Here is an 18,211-nt window from a genome sequence, read left to right on the forward strand (position 1 = left end):
GGACACGAAAATATATCTGTATACAAGTGATTTAGCGATGGCCAGCTGTTCTTCCACTCGTTCGTCTTCCTTCACATGCTCCCTTACTATACTTTATTTTCTTTTTCATTTGTATTTCATTTGTCACCATTCTCATTTCTGAATGTCCCATCTCATCTTATCATTTCACTGCGTATGTATCTTATTTTTTTGGTTACATCATGCCAAACAATTTCTTTTACTGTTACCTCATTTATACTGCGCGCAACTTGACGTAAAACTGGCATTGTTCATGCATTCTCCTTATCTGTGTCTCAAATGCCACGTTGTTTTATTCTATGTATGTGCCTTTATATTTATTTATGACGTGTCTGTTTATATTATCATCTAAACTCGTTCTCGCTTAATGTTTTGCGCTCAGTCACAATACTTGCGTAATCTCCCGTCCGACAAAGCCCTTCTCCAGGACATCAATTAGCTCATCCAGTCGTGAGATGACAAGGTCCGTGTGCTCGTGCTCAGCCAAGTGCGCGTTGACGTCGTTGACGAGCAGGACAGTCGCTGCGCCCGCTTTGCGGCCGGCGGTCATGTCGTCAATGGAGTCGCCCACCATGATCAACCCCGACGCGTCGGCTTCGGGCACCGCGGCGACCGTCTCAGCCTCCGCCTCCTCTTCTTTTTGCTCGGCAGCGACCGCGGCACGGTCGGCAGTGTCTTCGTCGTCGGCACTCGGGCCTGTCGCCGACCGCAGGAAGCCCCAGCTTCGCGCAATGTGCAGGATGCCGGCCGGGTCGGGCTTGGGCGGGCGGAAGTCGCGCGTCACAATGGGCGCGAACACGTGGCCGTCGAGGAACTTGCCCAGCAGGTGCAGCACCGGCTGCTCAAAGTTGCGGGTGCAAATGGCCTTGGGCACGCCGCGGGCGGCGAGATAGTCCATGAGCGGGGCCAGGCCGGGCTGGGCTTCTTGCGAGGCCATGGCGGCACGTTCAATGTTGCGGATGCTCTCCATGGCCTCGTGCCGTGCCTCGGGCGTGGGCAGGGCGTAGATGTGGTCGAGGATGTCGATGCCCTTTGTGATGCCGAGGGCGGCACGCATCTGGCCGAACATGTAGGTCTGCGGGACGCTGGGTCGGCGGAGACGGTAGAGTCAGTTGGGCGTGCACACGGTGATGGTGAGCACAGTCCGGGAGAAACTCGGCAACTCACCAGAGTGTCCCATCGACGTCAAAGACAACACCCCGCAGCACTTTTGGCTGTCCCGCGGCGGATGGTGTCGATGGTATGGAGCTTTCAGGGGTACGGCCGGCGAGCGGTGCGAACTGTCTCCGATGCGGAGACGCCGCCTGTGTGGGAGCCGGTGGAGCCATAGCGGTGGCGAAGGCGAGAGCGGACGAGGTCGTGTACGTGGAAGGAGTAAAAAGACGCAGCACAAGAGGAGCCGGTGTAAAGATGTCGCGACGCAGCTGTGAAGCGAATTCGGTGTTCGTCGAGGACACACGGCCCGGGCAGGCGGTAGAAGGGTCCGGGAGGCGGATGCAGAGAGGGTCTGCACCGTACGCATGGGACTGGAGCCCAGGTGCAGCTCTGTCTGCAAGGTTGACGGTTTATGAGGAGATGTACAGGACGTATTGCTTCGTCGTGGGGGGTTGCGTCTGTGACTCTTCGGTTGTCCACTGCACGATTCCCGGAAGTGTACCTGCTACAGCGCTACCGAACAGGAGACAGCGGGGCTAGTGGACTTGGCCTGGCCGGCGGCTTTAGGGCCGCGGGGGGAAGGCCGGCCGCTCGTCGTTTCGCTAGCTTTGTCCTGTCCCAAAACAGCAATTCATGGTGCCTGCCGCAAGGCTCGGCCTGTCCAGCCGCGTCATGTGACGATAGCGCGGCGAGGAGCTCTTCCAAAAGGGAAGGAACGTCTCTGGCACGCCACTCCCATTCACGGCATCAACTTCCATCTTTCTTTGGTTATGTTCGTTCCTGCCAGTTGTCAGCCTGACCAGCAGCAACAACGAGCACTTTCCAATAGTGGTCGACGTCAAGTGAAATACATGAAATAAACGTGCCTGATTGGATGGACATTGCAGAGGTACCCGCAGTTAGTGTCTCCACGACGGGCGATACGCTTTAGCGGCCTGCGCAGTTGCCTTTCTTATCGGCCAAGCTCTTGAGTCCAAAGCCTCGCGTCGCAGTTGCTCTTTTCTCACTTCTCTCCTCAACCACATTGACGACGACCATCGACGCCCGGCGATGGGCGACAACGTCACGAACACAGGCGGCCCGGCCGCCAACGGCCAATGGCCGCCGCCTCGGGGAGCCAGGCGAAGTGTGAGTTTTGGTCTTTCTGCCCGCCCTGCTTACTGCCTACGGCTTACTACGTCCTTCGTTCCCTGTTTCCTGGCTCCTGCAGCTGCAAATGAAGGACAACGCGGGACAGTCGACGGTGCATCCCCATTTCACCCCGTCTCATCATCACCCGCTTGCTTGTCACTCCGTCATCCTGTGTCTTGTCTAATTCTCTCTCTCTTCTGCCTTCCAGAAACTCCGCAATGGCACGTTCATCATTCCCTCCACCGGCGAACGCTCTCGACGTCAGTTTACGCTCCGAAACGGCATCGCCTCCTCCTCCTCTCCTCGACCCGGAAACATGTCCTCTCCCGGCTCCCTGCTTAGCGACGACGAGAACGACCTCTCCTTCTTTTCCGCGCCCGGTTTCATTGCTCGCTTCGAGGCCGCCGGTCGCGCCGCGCGCGATGGCCTCGGCCGCTTCCGGTCCTGGATGGACTCGCCCAAAGGCCGCGGCGTCATCAAGTGCACGGTCGCCTACATGATCGCCAGCCTGTGGACATTCTGGCCGCCGCTCTCGAACCTGCTCGGCCGGCTCGACGGCAAACACCTCGTGGCCACCATCACCGTCTATTTCCACCCCGCGCGCACCGCGGGCTCGATGATCGAGGCCACGGCCATTGGCGTCGTGGCCGTTGCGTATGCCGAGATCATCTCCATCCTGTCCATGGCCACGTCGGTGCTGTTCGGGTCGGTTCTCGGCTGGGTCACGTTTGCCTACCTGGTCGTGCTGGTCTTCTTCATCTGCGTCGCCTTTGGCTTCATCGGCTGGGTCAAGCAGCGCCTCAACAACCCGTCCGTCAACGTCGGCTGCACGCTGGCCTCGCTGGCCATCATTACCGTCGTCACCAAGGAGAACGCCACCTACAGCAGCGTCTTCTCCAATGACAAGGTCGCGCAGGTGCTCAAGACGCTGGTCTTTGGCATCAGCACCACGGCCGCCGTCAGTCTCCTCCTGTGGCGTGTGTCGGCGCGCGCGTTGCTGCGTGAGTCCTTTACGGAGGCGTCCAAGTCGCTCGGCGACATGCTTGCGATGATTACGCACGGCTTCTTGAGCGGCGCCGAGGACGAGCTGACCGTATCCGCCGAGTATCGCACGGCGGTCAGCAACTGGACGACCGCCCACGCACAGATGACCAAGAACCTGAAGGAGGCCAAGTACGAACATTTTGCGGTCGGCCATGCGAGCCTCTACCAGTTTGAGAAGCTTGTGTACAAGTCCATGGAGACGCTGGCACTGTCCATTGGCGGGCTGCGCAGCGCGGCCAACACACAGTTCGAACTGATGCGCGAGTCCGCCGCTGCAACGGCAGCCGCCGCCGCAGGCGCGCCAACCGCCGGCTCTGCAACTGCTACGCCAGGCACAGGCATGCCCACGGGCTCGGCAGCGCCAGCGATGTCTCTCGACCAGCTTCTCGGATCGCCCCTCTCCGCCACTTTCTCGCCCTCTTCGTCGCCCTCTCTTGCACTTGGCGCCGCAGCCTCGTCCTCCTCTGGCCCCTCCGCGGCTTCCTCTGCCTCCTCTTCTGCCAGACCCCAGTTGTCCCGCGCCAGTTCGAGTTTCCAGCGCAGCGGCCGCCTGGCCGTTCTGTCTGCCATCGACGAGGCCTCGGACGAGAGCAGCGAGGACCGGCCGGATGCGCCGCTCATCACCCAGTACAGCGACAACGACACGGGTGGCTTGATGAACACGCCTTTGAGCTCGCGCCCGGTCGCCGACCACATGCCGTTGATCGACATTGGCGATCGCGCGCCGTCCATCCGCAGCGGCAAGTCGCGCCGCGACAGCACGGCTACGCTGCGCACGTCCTCGGAGATTTTTGAGCTGTTCATCGGCATGCTTGGCCCCTCGATGAAGTCGCTGGCCTTCACCCTGGCCACTGTGCTGCGCGACTCGCCGTTTGGCGGCCCGCCCCGGTTCGAGATCTTCATCAACGACCACTACCGGCAGAGCCTCACGGATGCGCTTGCTCTGTTCAACACGGCCCGTGCCGACGCGCTCGAGGAACTGTACAAGACGATCGAGCTGGGCCGCCCGCGCTCCGAAAAAATCAAGGCCGACTACGAAGAAGTCGCCGCTGCCTGTGGCCACTTCAGTTTCAGCCTGCAGGCGTTTGGCGAGGAGATGACAAAGTACCTGGACGTCCTCGACGACCTCAAGCTGATTCACGACCACAACCGCCGCAGCTGGCGCTGGCTGCTCTTCTGGAAGGCCCCGCAGTTGCGCTATCCCTCCGTGCTGCCCTTTGAAGCAGCCGTGCCCGACCGTGTCGGCGACACCGACGGCACGTACGACAGCCTCGCCAACAACACTGCGGCCTCCAACGGCAACGCGCGCGGTGTCGCGTCCGGCAGCGGCAGCAACAGCAACAGCAACAGCAACAGCAGCGGGGTCCGCCCGATCCGCAAGTCGCAGCTCCCCCGCGGCATCCCCGACGAGATGATCAAGCAACGCGACACGTTCAGCTGGCAGGCGGCACCGCACTCGAACAAGGTCGTCCGGCAGATGGCCCAGAACGTGCTGCGCTTCTTCCGCGTGCTCATGCGCGACGACATTCGCTTTGGCATCAAGGTCGGCATCGGCGCCATGCTGTGGGCGTCCATGGCCTTCATCCCGCAGACCCGGGACATGTACGTGCACTGGCGCGGCGAGTGGGGCCTGCTGTCGTTTATGATTGTCTGTTCCATGACCGTGGGCGCCTCCAACACGACCGGCCTGGCGCGGTTCCTGGCCACGCTGGCCGGCTCTGCCTGTGCCGTCATCAACTGGAACATCAGCCGGGGCTACGCGTTGCCGCTCCTGGTCCTGGGCGGGGTCGTGGCCTTTTCGAGCTTCTTTGTCATGATCGACCGCGGCAAGGCGCCGCTGGGCCGCACGACGCTGCTGGCCTACAACGTCATTTCGCTGTACGCGTACTCGCTCTCGCAGCGGGTCGACGACGACGACGACGACGAGGGCGGCATCCACCCGTTTATCATGGAAATTGCCAAGCACCGGTTCCTGGCCGTGACGGCGGGCATTCTGTGGGGCCTGGTCGTCTGTCGTGTCGTGTGGCCCATCTCGGCGCGCCGCCGCTTCAAGGAGGGCGTCTCGGTCCTGTACCTGCAGATGGGCCTCATCTGGAAGCGCGGCCCGCTGGCCATGCTGCTGCGCAGCGACTGCACGCGGTCGTACCTCAAGTCGGGCGAGCAGGCGGCGCTGCAGCGGTACGCGGGCCGCCTCGAAACGCTGCGGCAGGGCGCCGCGTCCGAGTTTGAGCTGCGCGGGCCGTTTCCCTTTGCGGCGGCCGGCCGCATGATGGCCGCCACCAACCGCGCCCTCGACGGCTTCTACGCCATGAGCCTCGTGACACAGCGCCGCGGCCGCCTCACCGAGGGCGAGCGCGCGCTGCTGTACTACACGGCGGCGGAGCGGGCCATGCTCTGCGACCGCGTCTGCCATGTCTTCCAGGTGCTCGCGAGCTCGTTTATGCTCGAGTACCCGCTGACGGATGCGCTGCCGGGTGTCGCCATTGTGCGCGACCGGCTGCTGGCCAAGATCTTCCAGTTCCGCAAAGAGCACGCCGCGGCCGTGAAGCAGCAGCAGCAGCAGGAGCAGCTGAACAGCCTCCTCGAAGAGGACGAAGACGGTAGCGACAACGAGAACAACGACATAGACAACAACAACGAGGAGGCAGACATTGCGCAGCATGGTAGCCGCCGTGGTCGCGGCATCGGCATCGGCATCGCGGGCGCAGCAGCGGCACCGCCACCACCCGATGCGGCTGCGATTGTCAACGTCGAGGAGCGCGACTATGCGCTGCTGTACGCCTATGCACTGGTGACGGGCCAGGTGGCCGAGGAGCTGCGCAACATTGAAAAGGAGATTGAGGGCCTCTTTGGCGTCCTCGACGAAGAGTCGACGCTGCTTCAGTAAGGCGCTGGTGGTTCTCTGTCGACGGGCGCTTGGACGTTTTTTTCTTCTTCTTTGGATTCTTGTTTCTCGTGTCCTTGCATCAGGGGTTTCTATTGCATGGTACTACGTACTATCGTCTTGGGTTTCCTTTTTAGGTTCTTTTTGGGTTTGTTTTGGCCCTTTTTCTGTTTTCTTCTATTTCCTATACCGCTTTGCATCGCCGTCTGCTGGGCTTGTTTTCGGTACGGGTCGTGCCTCGCACTTTCATTTTTAATACATCACTTTGCCAACAGGCTCTCCGTCGTTTGCTCGTTTGCTTCGCCTTCTTTCGACTCGTGGACACGATGCACGGCATATGCCGTTTTTTTACGTCGTTTCCCTTGGCGGGTTCCCGATGCGGGCAGCTGTGTTTTGGTTCTCGTGTTTTGCTGGCTGCCCCGTTGCTCGTCCGTCTTCCATGCCCAAATGGCCTGGTTTCTATTTTGGTGGGTGTCACAGACTCCTTCAGCTGCGCGGGAACATACCACTCGAGGAAGCTTGTGTGACCAGGTCCGCCCGGTCCGCCTACTAGGGTACAACACGCCACATCGCTTCCCTTCTTTTGCCTTTTGTGCGCTCCGTACGGCCTTTTCCTTTCCTGTAGGATGCTTCCGCCCAGATGATCCTTCCAGCCGAACACGTTCTCCCACGTCTGTTTGCGCACGAGATGCATTCCGGGCATTCATTCTCTGTCTGTCTGGTTGCAGTTGCTCTCCCCACTCGTTCTCGCCCTTGGTCTCATTTGTTTTGTTTCTGTCTTCATTTTTATTTTTATTTTTGCTTTCGTTTGCATCTTTTATTTTTGGGTTGCCGTTGTTATGAGACGTGCGGGGTTATTGATTATTTTCGCCTTCAGCCCGACCTGGTACCTGGCCACCACTACAGAAAAGATGTGGCGGCTGCGTGAGAAAACGCCCATGAGGGTGTTTTCGTCCGGAGGCGGTTCTTGATTCTTGAAGTTGCCAGACATGGCAGAGTCTTGCGAATAAGCATGACGTGAAATGTTTCAAACAATTGGATACGGACAAAAGCAACAAACTACAAAGTAAGACGGGTTCTTGTTCCGGCCACCCAACATGGCTTATCACATTCTGTCGGATGAGCTGACACTCTGTACAGAATATTGTCTCTCATAAACTACGGCAATTACGCCAATTTTATTAGCGAGATTGCCTGCTGAGTCAAAACATTGTAAGTACGGCCTGAGCATTAAAAAAAAAAAGAAGAAGCAGAAAAGAGCTTATGCTTCCATCAAGACGCAACTCGAGGAACTTGCCGGGTGCACACTCTAACCCAGGCACCCGATCTTGTCTTCTGTAGATTTATCGACTGCGCCGAATGCAATCAACGGCTGTGGTTGCTGCACTCGGCCTCCTGCCGGGTCATTTCCCTGCACTGCTCCCGATTCCGATTCCGTCGTTAGCCTTGCATCTGAACCTTGTCTCGTTTCTCGTAAACTTTTTTGTTTTCATTTTCTTCCCGAGACGCCCCCCCGAGCAGGAGAGTGTGAACATGTGGTCTGACCGCATGCCCATGTCTTGGTCTGGCTGCACACATCGACCGCTTGTTCCATTGTGCTCCTACACTCTCCCCTTTGTGTTCCTTTTCGTCCCTTTTCGTGCTTATTTTGGACCAACTGCGCTGCCACCGTCGAATCCACGGATCCATGCACTCCTTATGCTCAGTCCCTGTTTCTCGACGATGATTCGCATTTTGCTGTCGGCTACTTCGCTTCTGCTGTCTTCTTTCTATTCCTATCCATAGTCCGGAGCCAATCCCCCGGTCTGCCACCTTGTCTCTTTTCTTTCTCTCCTATCATCTCATGATTGCCGTTTGCCTTGTCACGGACGCGGGACCGAATACGACGAGGACAGAAAGGCAATGGGTACCTGCACCGTGTGTGGCGACTGGTGACAGACGGCCTCTTTTGGTCTTTTGTCTTTTGGCCTCATTGGCCAGCGATGAGTGTCGTTTATGCTCTTGCTCCTCTTCCGATCCGCAGCTCAATGGGCGGAAACATTGCATCACAAATGGCCCGGATCGAGAGTGTAGAAAACAGCCAATGTAGGCTTTTTCAAGGATCGGCGTAAGTGCAGCCGCGAACATCGTGGAGAAGAGAATACACAAAGATAGAGTACGGAAGCAGATACAGAATACGGACGACTACGGAATACGGAATGTAGACTTGCGACGAATTGCTGGATGAGAATTCGCTTGATCTACAACTTCTTACTTCTTCCGAACTGGATTCTTGTAGGTCCTTCCCCCTTCGTTCTTACGTTTTCTTTGCTTTTTCCCCCAAGGGTTTTCTCCTCAACATCTTGATCCGCCTGTCAATATTTCAGAACGTCGTATCTCAAACAACAGTCTCGGCTTTCTACTCCAACATGGGAGTTTATTTTGCTTTTGGCATTTGGCTTGGCCGTCTCTCCATCTATTCATGGACATTGTATTGGCAAACAGATATATATAGCATCGTTACAGATTTGGCAGTCAAGGGAAGTAAGGGTGATAAGCCACCAACCACAGCTGACATACTTTTTATTACTTTTCATGGGCGCAGCCCACCGTCAAGATAACTCGCCTTGCAGCTGGACGTGTAATCAGCCAGGCAGATCACCGTAGGTAGATGATGAAATTTCCGACGTGGCGGTCGGTAGTTTCATGAGGCCTATGTGACTGTGGTTGAATGTAGTTACCATGTCTAAATTATCGTCCGTCTTGCTCTTATTTACAAAACTTGACAATGATGGTACATCCACTTGATTTCATCATTTGGCATCTTTTGTCACCACGCCTCTTAATCATATACGTTTACTTGCTTTAGTAGCCCGCGCAGAGTTTACTTTCGTTTTTATTTTTTAATTTATTTTTGTAAAATTTGAAAAAAAAAAGAAAGAAAGAAAGAAAGGACAGTCACAAGTCACACCAAGGTCGTACATTGCCAATGCCCACCTGCATGCGTCTTGTCCTCCCCGAGCCATGAAAACGATCAAGGCGCACGGACACAAGCAGTCTCTTATCTGTTTCTCTCTCTCTCTCTCTCTCCCTGTCACACGCGCAATTTCAACACGCGCAGTCTCATGATTTGCCAGCCTGAAGAGTGGGTGGTCTGGGCCGAGACACCCTTCGATCCTCGGGTTGCTTTGATGCTGCGATATGAATGGAAACAAACGAGTCCCCAGGAGCAAAGGAGGATGCCACGTTAAGAAAACAAATGCCAACTTGATATCTCTGTCAACGTTGACATGCGGACTCTTTGAAGAAACGAAACGAGTAAAACAAACAATTCTCCATCTTCTACATCCAAACCGTTCCGATGATACAGCGAACGCCTTTTATTTTCTCGTCTGCAGCTTTCTGTCGTGTCTGTGCTGCATCACGTCCAAGGCTGACCGAAGTAAGCAGCGTGGCGTCCAACAAAAACGAATGGCGAGCCTTTCCTACCACCCACAGATGCAATCGAAATACGGACAGCCGGGGGTAAGCAAAAGCCCGCTTTCCTGCTTCTAAGGTCATATCTATGAATATGAGAAGGAGGTCACATTATGAGCACTTGACAAAGCCTTGTTCAACCTTGATGATTGAGGCGACACAAGACATCGAGGCAAGCAGACGGGAAGCAGAAGAAGCAAAACGTAGCAGTACTCTGTGCAAGCTCTGAAAACGAACAACACGGGGCTTGCTAGCAATTCCATTAGGACAGTGACGGCTTGCGTCGAGGACACGAGCACCGGGGCTCCGAGTTTTGTCTGAAATGTCTACGTAGTGTCAAAGGCGCGGAAAAACAGTGTCTAAGGTACGTATAAGCCGGCAGCACTGTCCAGCGTGTCGGGTGCTGTCCAGAGCGGGCCTCACGCTCTTTGACGTCGACGGACTTTCGCCCCGAGGCTGACAGCAGATGTTTTCGACAACCTGTTTTCAACAATCTGTTTTCAACAACCTGTTTTCATGGAAAACGACATTTGGAGCACTTTGGCGCAAAATTATGTGACTCGCGTTCTGCAAACCGTTCTTCTCTCGTCATGACTCCATACCTGGCACTTCCTCTCGCTTTCCAACAATTCCCTCTCTTCTCTCCACACACTACCGCGTTGCACAGCGGCTGCTAGGGCTCGATGGCTTGCACTCCGCAGAGCCGGTCTTGCCCACGCAGCACCGAGGGATGCGACTATCAACAAATATGAAAGACGCCTCAAAGGCGGTGACGAGGAGAGGGAACGTGCCATTTCGATCGATCGGGCTGTGCGCTGGAGAGGTCGGCTGCTGTTCTCTTCTGCTCTTATTCTGCTCCTCCAAGTGTCGTGTCTACACGCAGCTCCCCCTCCTGATTTCCTGATTCCTGCGTCGTTCAGCTCTCGGTACTATGGCGTTCAGGTGTCTCTGCGTCCGGGCGTCAAGGCTGAACCGCATCCTGGCTTCTTATGTCTTTCTGGGATGCAGCTGATTGACATGGACGAGGAACACTCTGATGGCCCCGATGAGTGGCTCAGCCAAGTGGCCGAGCCCTGTTTGTGCCAACATCATTCCTTGAGATGCACTCTCCCGATTGTGTGTTTTCTCATGGCCTGGATCTGACGTAGGGAGGAAGCTGCATGAAAGAAAAGAATAGAAATAAAATAAATAGACATAACCAAACCCTCCCAGACAGCCAACGCCTCCAGACTCAACTGCAGGCCGAGCCCGCATCCAGCGTTCTCTCGACGCTCCTGCAGCTTGCACATTTGCACAGGACCACGCCACCATGGCCCCTGTTGATGTCCCTTACTTGTCCTCTAATATCCCCTTCCTTGTCCTCAGATGTCCCCTTCCTTGTCCTCTTTTCTGGTCTACCTTCCGAGAGTTAATGAAGAATACCAGGCTGCGCACGTCCCACTTTATTCGTTTTGTTTTGCAGTCTCCCTCGGGTGCCCGTGATGAACGCAGACGCTTCTGCTTCTGCTTCTGGGGCGGCTGGTCGATCCTTGTTCACTCCCTTGTCTCCTTTCTTAAGTCTCTTTATTCTTTTCTAATTTTTCTTGTTTTTGTTTTTTGTTTTGTATTGTTTTGTCCCTCTGATCTGACGCTTTTCCCTGGTCTGCCTACTCATCATCTTCCTACTCTCTTTGTTTGGTTTTCTTTTTATAATCCCACCATCGTCCACGCTCGTCCCGTTTGTTTCCTCGCTCCATTCCCTTTCTTGTCCTTCTTTCTCTTTCATCTTTCGTTCCGTGTTGTGTTTTCCGTGGTCGACGCCGTCTTCTCTCGCTGGCGGAACTCGTCTTTGGGCCTGTCCGTTCACTTTACGCCTTCATCTTGTCTTGATTCAACGCCCCCCGTCTTTCTTTGCTGCTTCTATTCGTTCTTGGCGTTATTATTCTTTTGTTGTCGTGTTTCATTTGGATCCTACTCGACACATCACTCACCAACATCGATTATTTACATCATTACAACGTGTACTAACCATTCCCATCTCTGCCGTGTGAAAATGGCGCGATTCAGCCTCCTGCCAGCCCTGGCCTCCGTGCTTCTGGCCTCGCGGACGCTGGCAGCTACCGTGACGGTCAACTGGGACATCACGTGGGTCAATGCCGCGCCCGACGGCTTTTCCCGGCCCGTCATCGGCATCAACGGCGCCTGGCCGTGCCCCACGCTCGAGGCCACCGCCGGCGACATCATTCAGCTCACCATCAACAACCAGCTGGGCAACGAGACGACGGGCCTCCACTTCCACGGCATCGACCAGGTGCAGACGCCGTGGATGGACGGCCCCAGCGGCGTAACGCAATGCCCCGTCCCGCCCGGCTCGTCGATTACGTATACGTTTGTGGTCGGTCTCTGCCCCTTTCTATCCGGTGACGGCGGTTTCGCGGAGCACGACATTTTCTAACCTGCTGTAGGCCAATGCCCCGGGAACGTATTGGTGTACGTACTGGCCCGCAGCCTGAGGACGATTAATGTGACGATGTGACGATGGGACGATGTGATCAAATGCAGAGGAAATGCTGACTCGCCTGCAGACCACTCCCACAACATGGGGCAGTACCCCGACGGCCTGCGCGGCCCCTTCATCGTGCACGATCCCAACGACCCGTATGCCGGCAAGTATGACGAGGAGATCGTCCTGACCGTCTCGGACTGGTACGTCACGGCCGATGTCTGATTTTCTACGGCCATTCTTCCTTCCTGGCTGACCGCCTAGGTACCATGACCAGTCCCTCACGCTCGTCCGGAACATGCTCGAGTCCAGCAACACGCAGTTCCTGCCGCCGTTCCCCGACGGCATCGTCGTTAACGAGGGTCGCGGCGCCAACATTTCCTTTGCCGGCAACAAGACGTACCGCGTCCGCATCATCAGCTTCGCCGCGTTTGCGTCCACCCTGCTGCACTTTGACTCGCACACCATGCAGGTCATCATGGCCGACGCCTCGTACGTCACGCAGGCCCAGGCGTACCAGCTGCGCATCGCGCCCGCCCAGCGCTACGACGTTCTGATTTCCGGCATCGCGCGCGACCACCGCAACTACCCCTTCCTGCTATCCCTCGACATCAACCGCGACTTTGCCAACGACCCGCCCCAGGCCGTCGTCTGGCCGCACAACGCCACCGGCTACCTGGTCATGGACCCCAGCGGCGCGTTCCCGCAGGACGTCGTCAGCCTCTGGCAGCCGCTCGACGACCTGTCCTTGCGGGCGCTCGACGGCGCGGCGGCGTACGGCCCGGTGGCGCAGACCATTACGCTCAACTTTGACTTTTGCATTGACGCCAACGGCCTGCCGCGCGCCTGCTTCAACGGCCAGCCGTACATTGCGCAAAAGGTGCCCACGCTCTACTCGGTGGCCACGACGGGCGCCAACAACACGAACCCGGCCGTCTACGGCGACGTCAACCCGTTCATCCTGGCGACGGGCTCCGTTGTCACTGTCGTCGTCAACAACCTGGACACGGCCATCCACCCGTTCCACATGCACGGCCACCAGTTCCAGGTGCTCGACCGCCCCGCCAGCAACGCGGGCGTCTGGGGCGGCCACAACCGCACGTTCCCGGCCAGCCCCATGCGCCGCGACACCATCTCCATCAACCCCAACTCGTACGCCGTGCTGCGCATCCAGATCACGAACCCGGGCGTCTTCTTGTTCCACTGCCACATTGAGTGGCACGTCGAGATGGGCCTGACGGCGACCCTGATCCAGAGCCCCGAGCTGCTGCGCAACGCCTCGTTTCCGCAGGACCACATTGACAACTGCATCAAGCAGGGCATCCCGTACCAGGGCAACGCCGCCGGCAACACGCAGGACGTGCTCGACACGAGCGACTTTGTGACCGTGCCACCAACGACGTACACTGGGTATGTCTGTATCTTTTCTTTTCTTTTTTTTGTTCGCCAGACTTCCCGCTAACACCGCCAGTGCTTTGTATTCGGCTCCCACGGACTGTCCGGCTCCTCTCCGCGCACGTCGCGTGAGACGCCGTCTGGACTGAGGTGGACAGATGGGCTTTGATGTGCTTCCACGTCGTCTTCTAATTTTTGGCCCATTTTGGCATATTGCCATTCGATTCTTTTCAAAGCCATGCTCCAGGGATCCCGTCCTGCCTTGTGTTTGACCGAAAAACGATACTTTTACGACCACGGGGAAAACCGAGGCTGCTGGCTATAATTATATGTTTGGGGAGTTTCGCTACAAGGAGTTTTACAAAGATTTGTTTTCGTGTATTTGTGTATGTGTGGATTTGGGGATTTATGGATTTGTGAATTTGTGAATTTCTTGGATGTTTTGGGTTTTGTTTTATTCTTCTCTACATTTGTTCTTCTTTATTACTACAATTTAATGCTCACCTGGTCGACGACGCCCAAGTCTTGGAGCAACCATGCAAAGGGTGTGTCTCGTTGTTCTTTGTATCCCAGTAATATGCGGCACTCCGCGTTGCGCTGATATATCGAGCATTGCTGTCATGGGCTCCCCTCTAAACCACAAGACCTCCCAAGTTGCAACGGCCTCCAATCAAGCGGATGACACGGGGACGGTGATACGTGGACAACCACGGATCACTGAAGGTACTTAATGATGAGTGATAGCACAGCGTCGTCGTAACTACGCAGGGGCGTCGGACAAGCGACCGGACTACTCGCAAGTTAGACAAAGGGCCTTGAACTATCACAAAGGCGGCCTCCGGACCACCGGAGTCTCATCCACATCCACGTTCGGAGTAAAGAGCCTCAATGGCCGGACACAGACAGAGTTCTCGTGTATAAATCCTCGGAGATGCGACTGGTGTCCGGGACTTATTTCGGGCAGAGAGTAGCATGGCGAGGAAACACGCAGACGTATGTGACCACAACACGAGCGCAGATTCCCAAAGAAGAACGACCCGTGGGCGCCATCTGTACGTGCAGCTCCTGCCGCTGCGTGCATTGTCGACAACGTGGCATTCTGGCATCGCGATCCTGTTTTGTCTTTCTCTCTTTTTTTTCTTTTCTTTTCTTTTCTTTTCTTTTTTTTTTTTGACACGATATCGTGGCGGCTGGTCGAAGAGAAAGGATTCGGGATGGGCACGAGGAGAATAACAGATGCAGTCCAGGCGCATAAATGGCCAGCTGGCGACGGCGCACAGGCACCATTTCGAGGCAAACTGTCGCCGCATACGTGGATTGTGTGTTTTGCGAGCATCCTTTGCGGTGTACGAGCGGCACGACAACAGCCAAAATCGACAACAAACTTGGTCCAAACCATCCGAGAAAGAGCCAACCGTTCACAGTTCGCCTGCTGTCTCGCCACACCTCTGTCAAGCCCCGAGTAGCACATTTGCAGACACAAGTTGCACCGACTTGGCCCCGACTCTGCAGGTCAAGGTCCTCCGAGCCAGTCATGCTATCCTTGCGGAGCAACTGCAGACATCGACACGATGGCGATGCCCACAGACACAAGTAGACGCAGACGCACAAGCAGATAAGACGCAGAGACAGTGGCGGAACACGAGGCTGGCTGAAACGGCCTTGCCGTGCTGCTTCTGATTTATTCGTCTACTTTTCTATTATTATTGATTTCCCTCCCCCATGTCTACAAAGACACAAAACGCCGGCCACATCTCCACGTCCGACCAGGGCAGGCTGCCCATCCAGATTGTGCACGCTTGCTACGCTTGCTGTCTTGCTGTCTTGCTGTTTTGCTGTCGTGTTGTCTTACCGTGTGCTCCGTACCTCGTTTGACAGCTTCTACGTTACATCGCCGGAGGTTTCCAGCAAGGCCAGGGGCAGGAAAGGCTCGACACTCCCTCCCCTTTTCACCGTGGGTGGTTGCACAAGTCAGGTCAGGTCAGGTGCAGGCCGCGTTCTCGTATTGGACCTGTCGCATTGCACGTTGGCGGCTAGAACGACCACCGTCTGCCGTTACACGCAAACTGCAAGCCATTATTCTAGACGATAAAGACGACAAGAAGCTGGCACACAGCCAATGTCCACATGTAAGTGGCTCCAGCCATACGAATGTAAGAAGTATTGTATTGTCCAACACGCACTGTTGCACAACAGCATCGACTTTTGTAGCAAAAGAAGGCCAAAATAACAACAGCAGCAAACTTAGAAAACATGCAACAGCACACGATCGGAAAGAGGGCCACTGCCCTTCAACCAGCTTCCCGGGAGAGCCAATAGACTTGCTGGGACCGGCACAAACTCGGCCAGCACAGAGACACTGCGATAGTTTGTGTAATTTCCGGGGAAACCAACCGGTTGCAGAAACAGACACAAACAGGCACGACGACAAGAAGCAGAGAGGCCAAAGACGACTGAAGACTGGATCAGCGTCCTGGTATGCCAGTGCAAAACAAGCTCTCAGGCGCAGATGCTTGTGTGCACGTTGCTCTCTCGGATTCCATCTAGTCATACGTTTGCGACGTTTTGCTCGTATTGCACTCCAATGTACAGGGTGGCTTATTCCGTGCATTCGTTTATTCCCACTAATCTGCAGCCAGTCGTGTCTCTAGCCTATCCTCTCTCCTCTATTCATCCTCAACACTGCTGCTAGATACGCAGGAGAGACTCTGAGAGCGTCTGCACACCGAGACAAGTCCAGCATCTGCACGGTGAGAAGTAGATAAGCTCCATATGTTTCGGTCATCCACTGCGTACTATGTGTCAGTCACCGTCTTCATCAGGAGGCGTTTTCGTAGTGGCTTGCAGCGTCGATCACGACGCCGCCAGCGTCAGACAAACGCTGCATAGAGGCCGTTCCAGAGAAGGCCCATCAATGTACTGGCAGTCAACTCTGCGTTCAGTCAGAATCCACGCACACAGCATGGCCCCAAGACCACATTATGAGTGCCACATGCAGGCCGTACGCAGATAAACGGCCGTGTCTCTTGTGTCTCTGTGTCTTTCGTGTGTCTTTAGATCTCCGAGATGAAGTTGTTTAAGTAAAATAAAACAACCACCAAGCCCCCCACTGTCCAGAGCTGAAACCAGACGTGCGGGTAACTACTGTACTTGGTGATCGCGCTGGTACCGGGTAAACAAGGAAATGGGTGGGCGTGTGCATCGTCGCTGGCTTGCTCGAGCAGTGAGTCTCATGCATGTCTTTTTCGCCCCTTCTCAGCCCTCGCTGGTCTTTGCTGCCCTCGCACGTTAAACCTGTCTTCGATTTCTCTGTGCCTTGTGAATCTGCATGCAGCATGCATCTGAGACGATGTAGGTGTGTCAGAGCCGGAGGTCCGGGGGGAGGGAGGGGCATGGCTCACGCCTGCGAGCCTTCCTTTTGTCCTTCTAGACGCTCCTGCAAACACCATCAGCCACGAACTGGAACGGCCGGTCTTTTGTACAAGAACACCCCCCCAAGATGGCGAGGAATGCAAAAATTTGGGAAGTAAGAGAAGTGGGAAGTGGATGTTAGGCAATAAAAAGAAAATTAATTTTTGCCCACCGTGGACGATCTGAGAAGGACGTAAGACAGCGTGAGGATGCCAGCCGCCTCAGGAGCTGGCACCCGGAAGAGCCGTCTGCCGGTGGATGGGAGACAGCAGCAAAAAAAAAAAAACACAAGGACAGCCACAAAACGGGTTCCCAGGCTGTGCAGAGCGGATAGAAGGACGCCGGAACCGGAACACGAGCATGCAATTCAGCCACCCCGAATGATATTCTGAAAAATAACGATGCGGTAATCTAAGAAAGAAGTTCAGGAGCAGAGAGAGCGCCGTGGCGCCGTATGTTGCAGTGCACTTTGTGACAAAAGGATTGCGCCCATCGCGCCACCGCTTACTCCGTGCTCCTTTATCTTTTGCAGGCGGCCGCAGATGTGCAGACCGGTCCCATCACTCATCACCTATGTTTGTTTATTTTTATTTATTTTTCTTAGTTATGCTGACTCTCAGATGTCTGATGTGTGTGTCTTGTCGTTCCAATCACCCATTGCCCGTCTCTTTTCCAATGACGTATTTCGGGTCCCGGCAGGTCAAAGTACGATGGATTGGAAAGCACAGCGGGATGTAGTAGTCAGACATCAGCGGTCTAGACCGAGATACGGAGCATAAGGCTGGCCGCAGCTGTCCGATGATCCGTGCTTCCCATCGGCACCGATGTGCTTTTGCCTCCCTTTGTACATGCAGCGATGTCGGATGGGTAAGCATCCGCGGCTTCGACGACCAATGGGATTTCCAATCAGTTCAAGATGTTGGAGTGTTTCAGATTTTGGTACTCTTGATTATACTTTTCGATCAAGTTTTTCACAAAAAAAGAAAAGAAAAGAATGGAATAATGATTTCGTAATTGTCAGCTTTGCAACAGAGATCTGAACTGTGGCCTAGAGGCCTCACCGCAACAAAATCGATATTCTGGCTCTATGTATTTTGCACGACTTGGAGTTCGACTGCTTCTGCACACTCTACGATAAACTCCACGGCTAGTTTGGTTTGTTGTGGCCTCTGCTTTTCACAAACTGTCACTTCGACGGCACAGGCCAGAAACGCAAATATGGCCTATATTGCCTC

General features: G+C 55.4%; 4 protein-coding genes across 4 annotated transcripts; 3 read left to right on the forward strand and 1 right to left on the reverse strand.

Annotated features, from left to right (window-relative positions):
• Positions 1–400: 400 nt before the first annotated feature.
• SPSK_10344 (uncharacterized protein) lies at positions 401–1,346 on the reverse strand (the record flags this gene model as incomplete). Its single annotated transcript, XM_016736800.1, has 2 exons — positions 401–1,093; positions 1,203–1,346. 2 exons carry the CDS (start codon positions 1,344–1,346, stop codon positions 401–403), a joined length of 837 nt encoding a protein of 278 aa, XP_016584528.1.
• Positions 1,347–2,223: 877 nt separating this feature from the next.
• Positions 2,224–6,235, forward strand: SPSK_00665 (60S ribosomal protein l19; the record flags this gene model as incomplete). Its single annotated transcript, XM_016727615.1, has 2 exons — positions 2,224–2,301; positions 2,513–6,235. The coding sequence occupies 2 exons, from the start codon at positions 2,224–2,226 to the stop codon at positions 6,233–6,235; spliced, it is 3,801 nt and encodes a 1,266-aa protein (XP_016584529.1).
• A 5,485-nt stretch (positions 6,236–11,720) lies between these two features.
• SPSK_00932 (uncharacterized protein) lies at positions 11,721–12,122 on the forward strand (the record flags this gene model as incomplete). The annotated part of the gene is made up of 1 exon (XM_016727874.1): positions 11,721–12,122. One exon carries the CDS (start codon positions 11,721–11,723, stop codon positions 12,120–12,122), a length of 402 nt encoding a protein of 133 aa, XP_016584530.1.
• A 144-nt stretch (positions 12,123–12,266) lies between these two features.
• SPSK_00789 (uncharacterized protein) lies at positions 12,267–13,714 on the forward strand (the record flags this gene model as incomplete). The annotated part of the gene is made up of 3 exons (XM_016727737.1): positions 12,267–12,373; positions 12,435–13,580; positions 13,621–13,714. The coding sequence occupies 3 exons, from the start codon at positions 12,267–12,269 to the stop codon at positions 13,712–13,714; spliced, it is 1,347 nt and encodes a 448-aa protein (XP_016584531.1).
• Positions 13,715–18,211: the final 4,497 nt, after the last annotated feature.

This window comes from Sporothrix schenckii (genome assembly GCF_000961545.1).
Source record: "Sporothrix schenckii 1099-18 chromosome Unknown Cont48, whole genome shotgun sequence".
In the NCBI taxonomy this organism is placed as follows: domain Eukaryota; kingdom Fungi; phylum Ascomycota; class Sordariomycetes; order Ophiostomatales; family Ophiostomataceae; genus Sporothrix; species Sporothrix schenckii.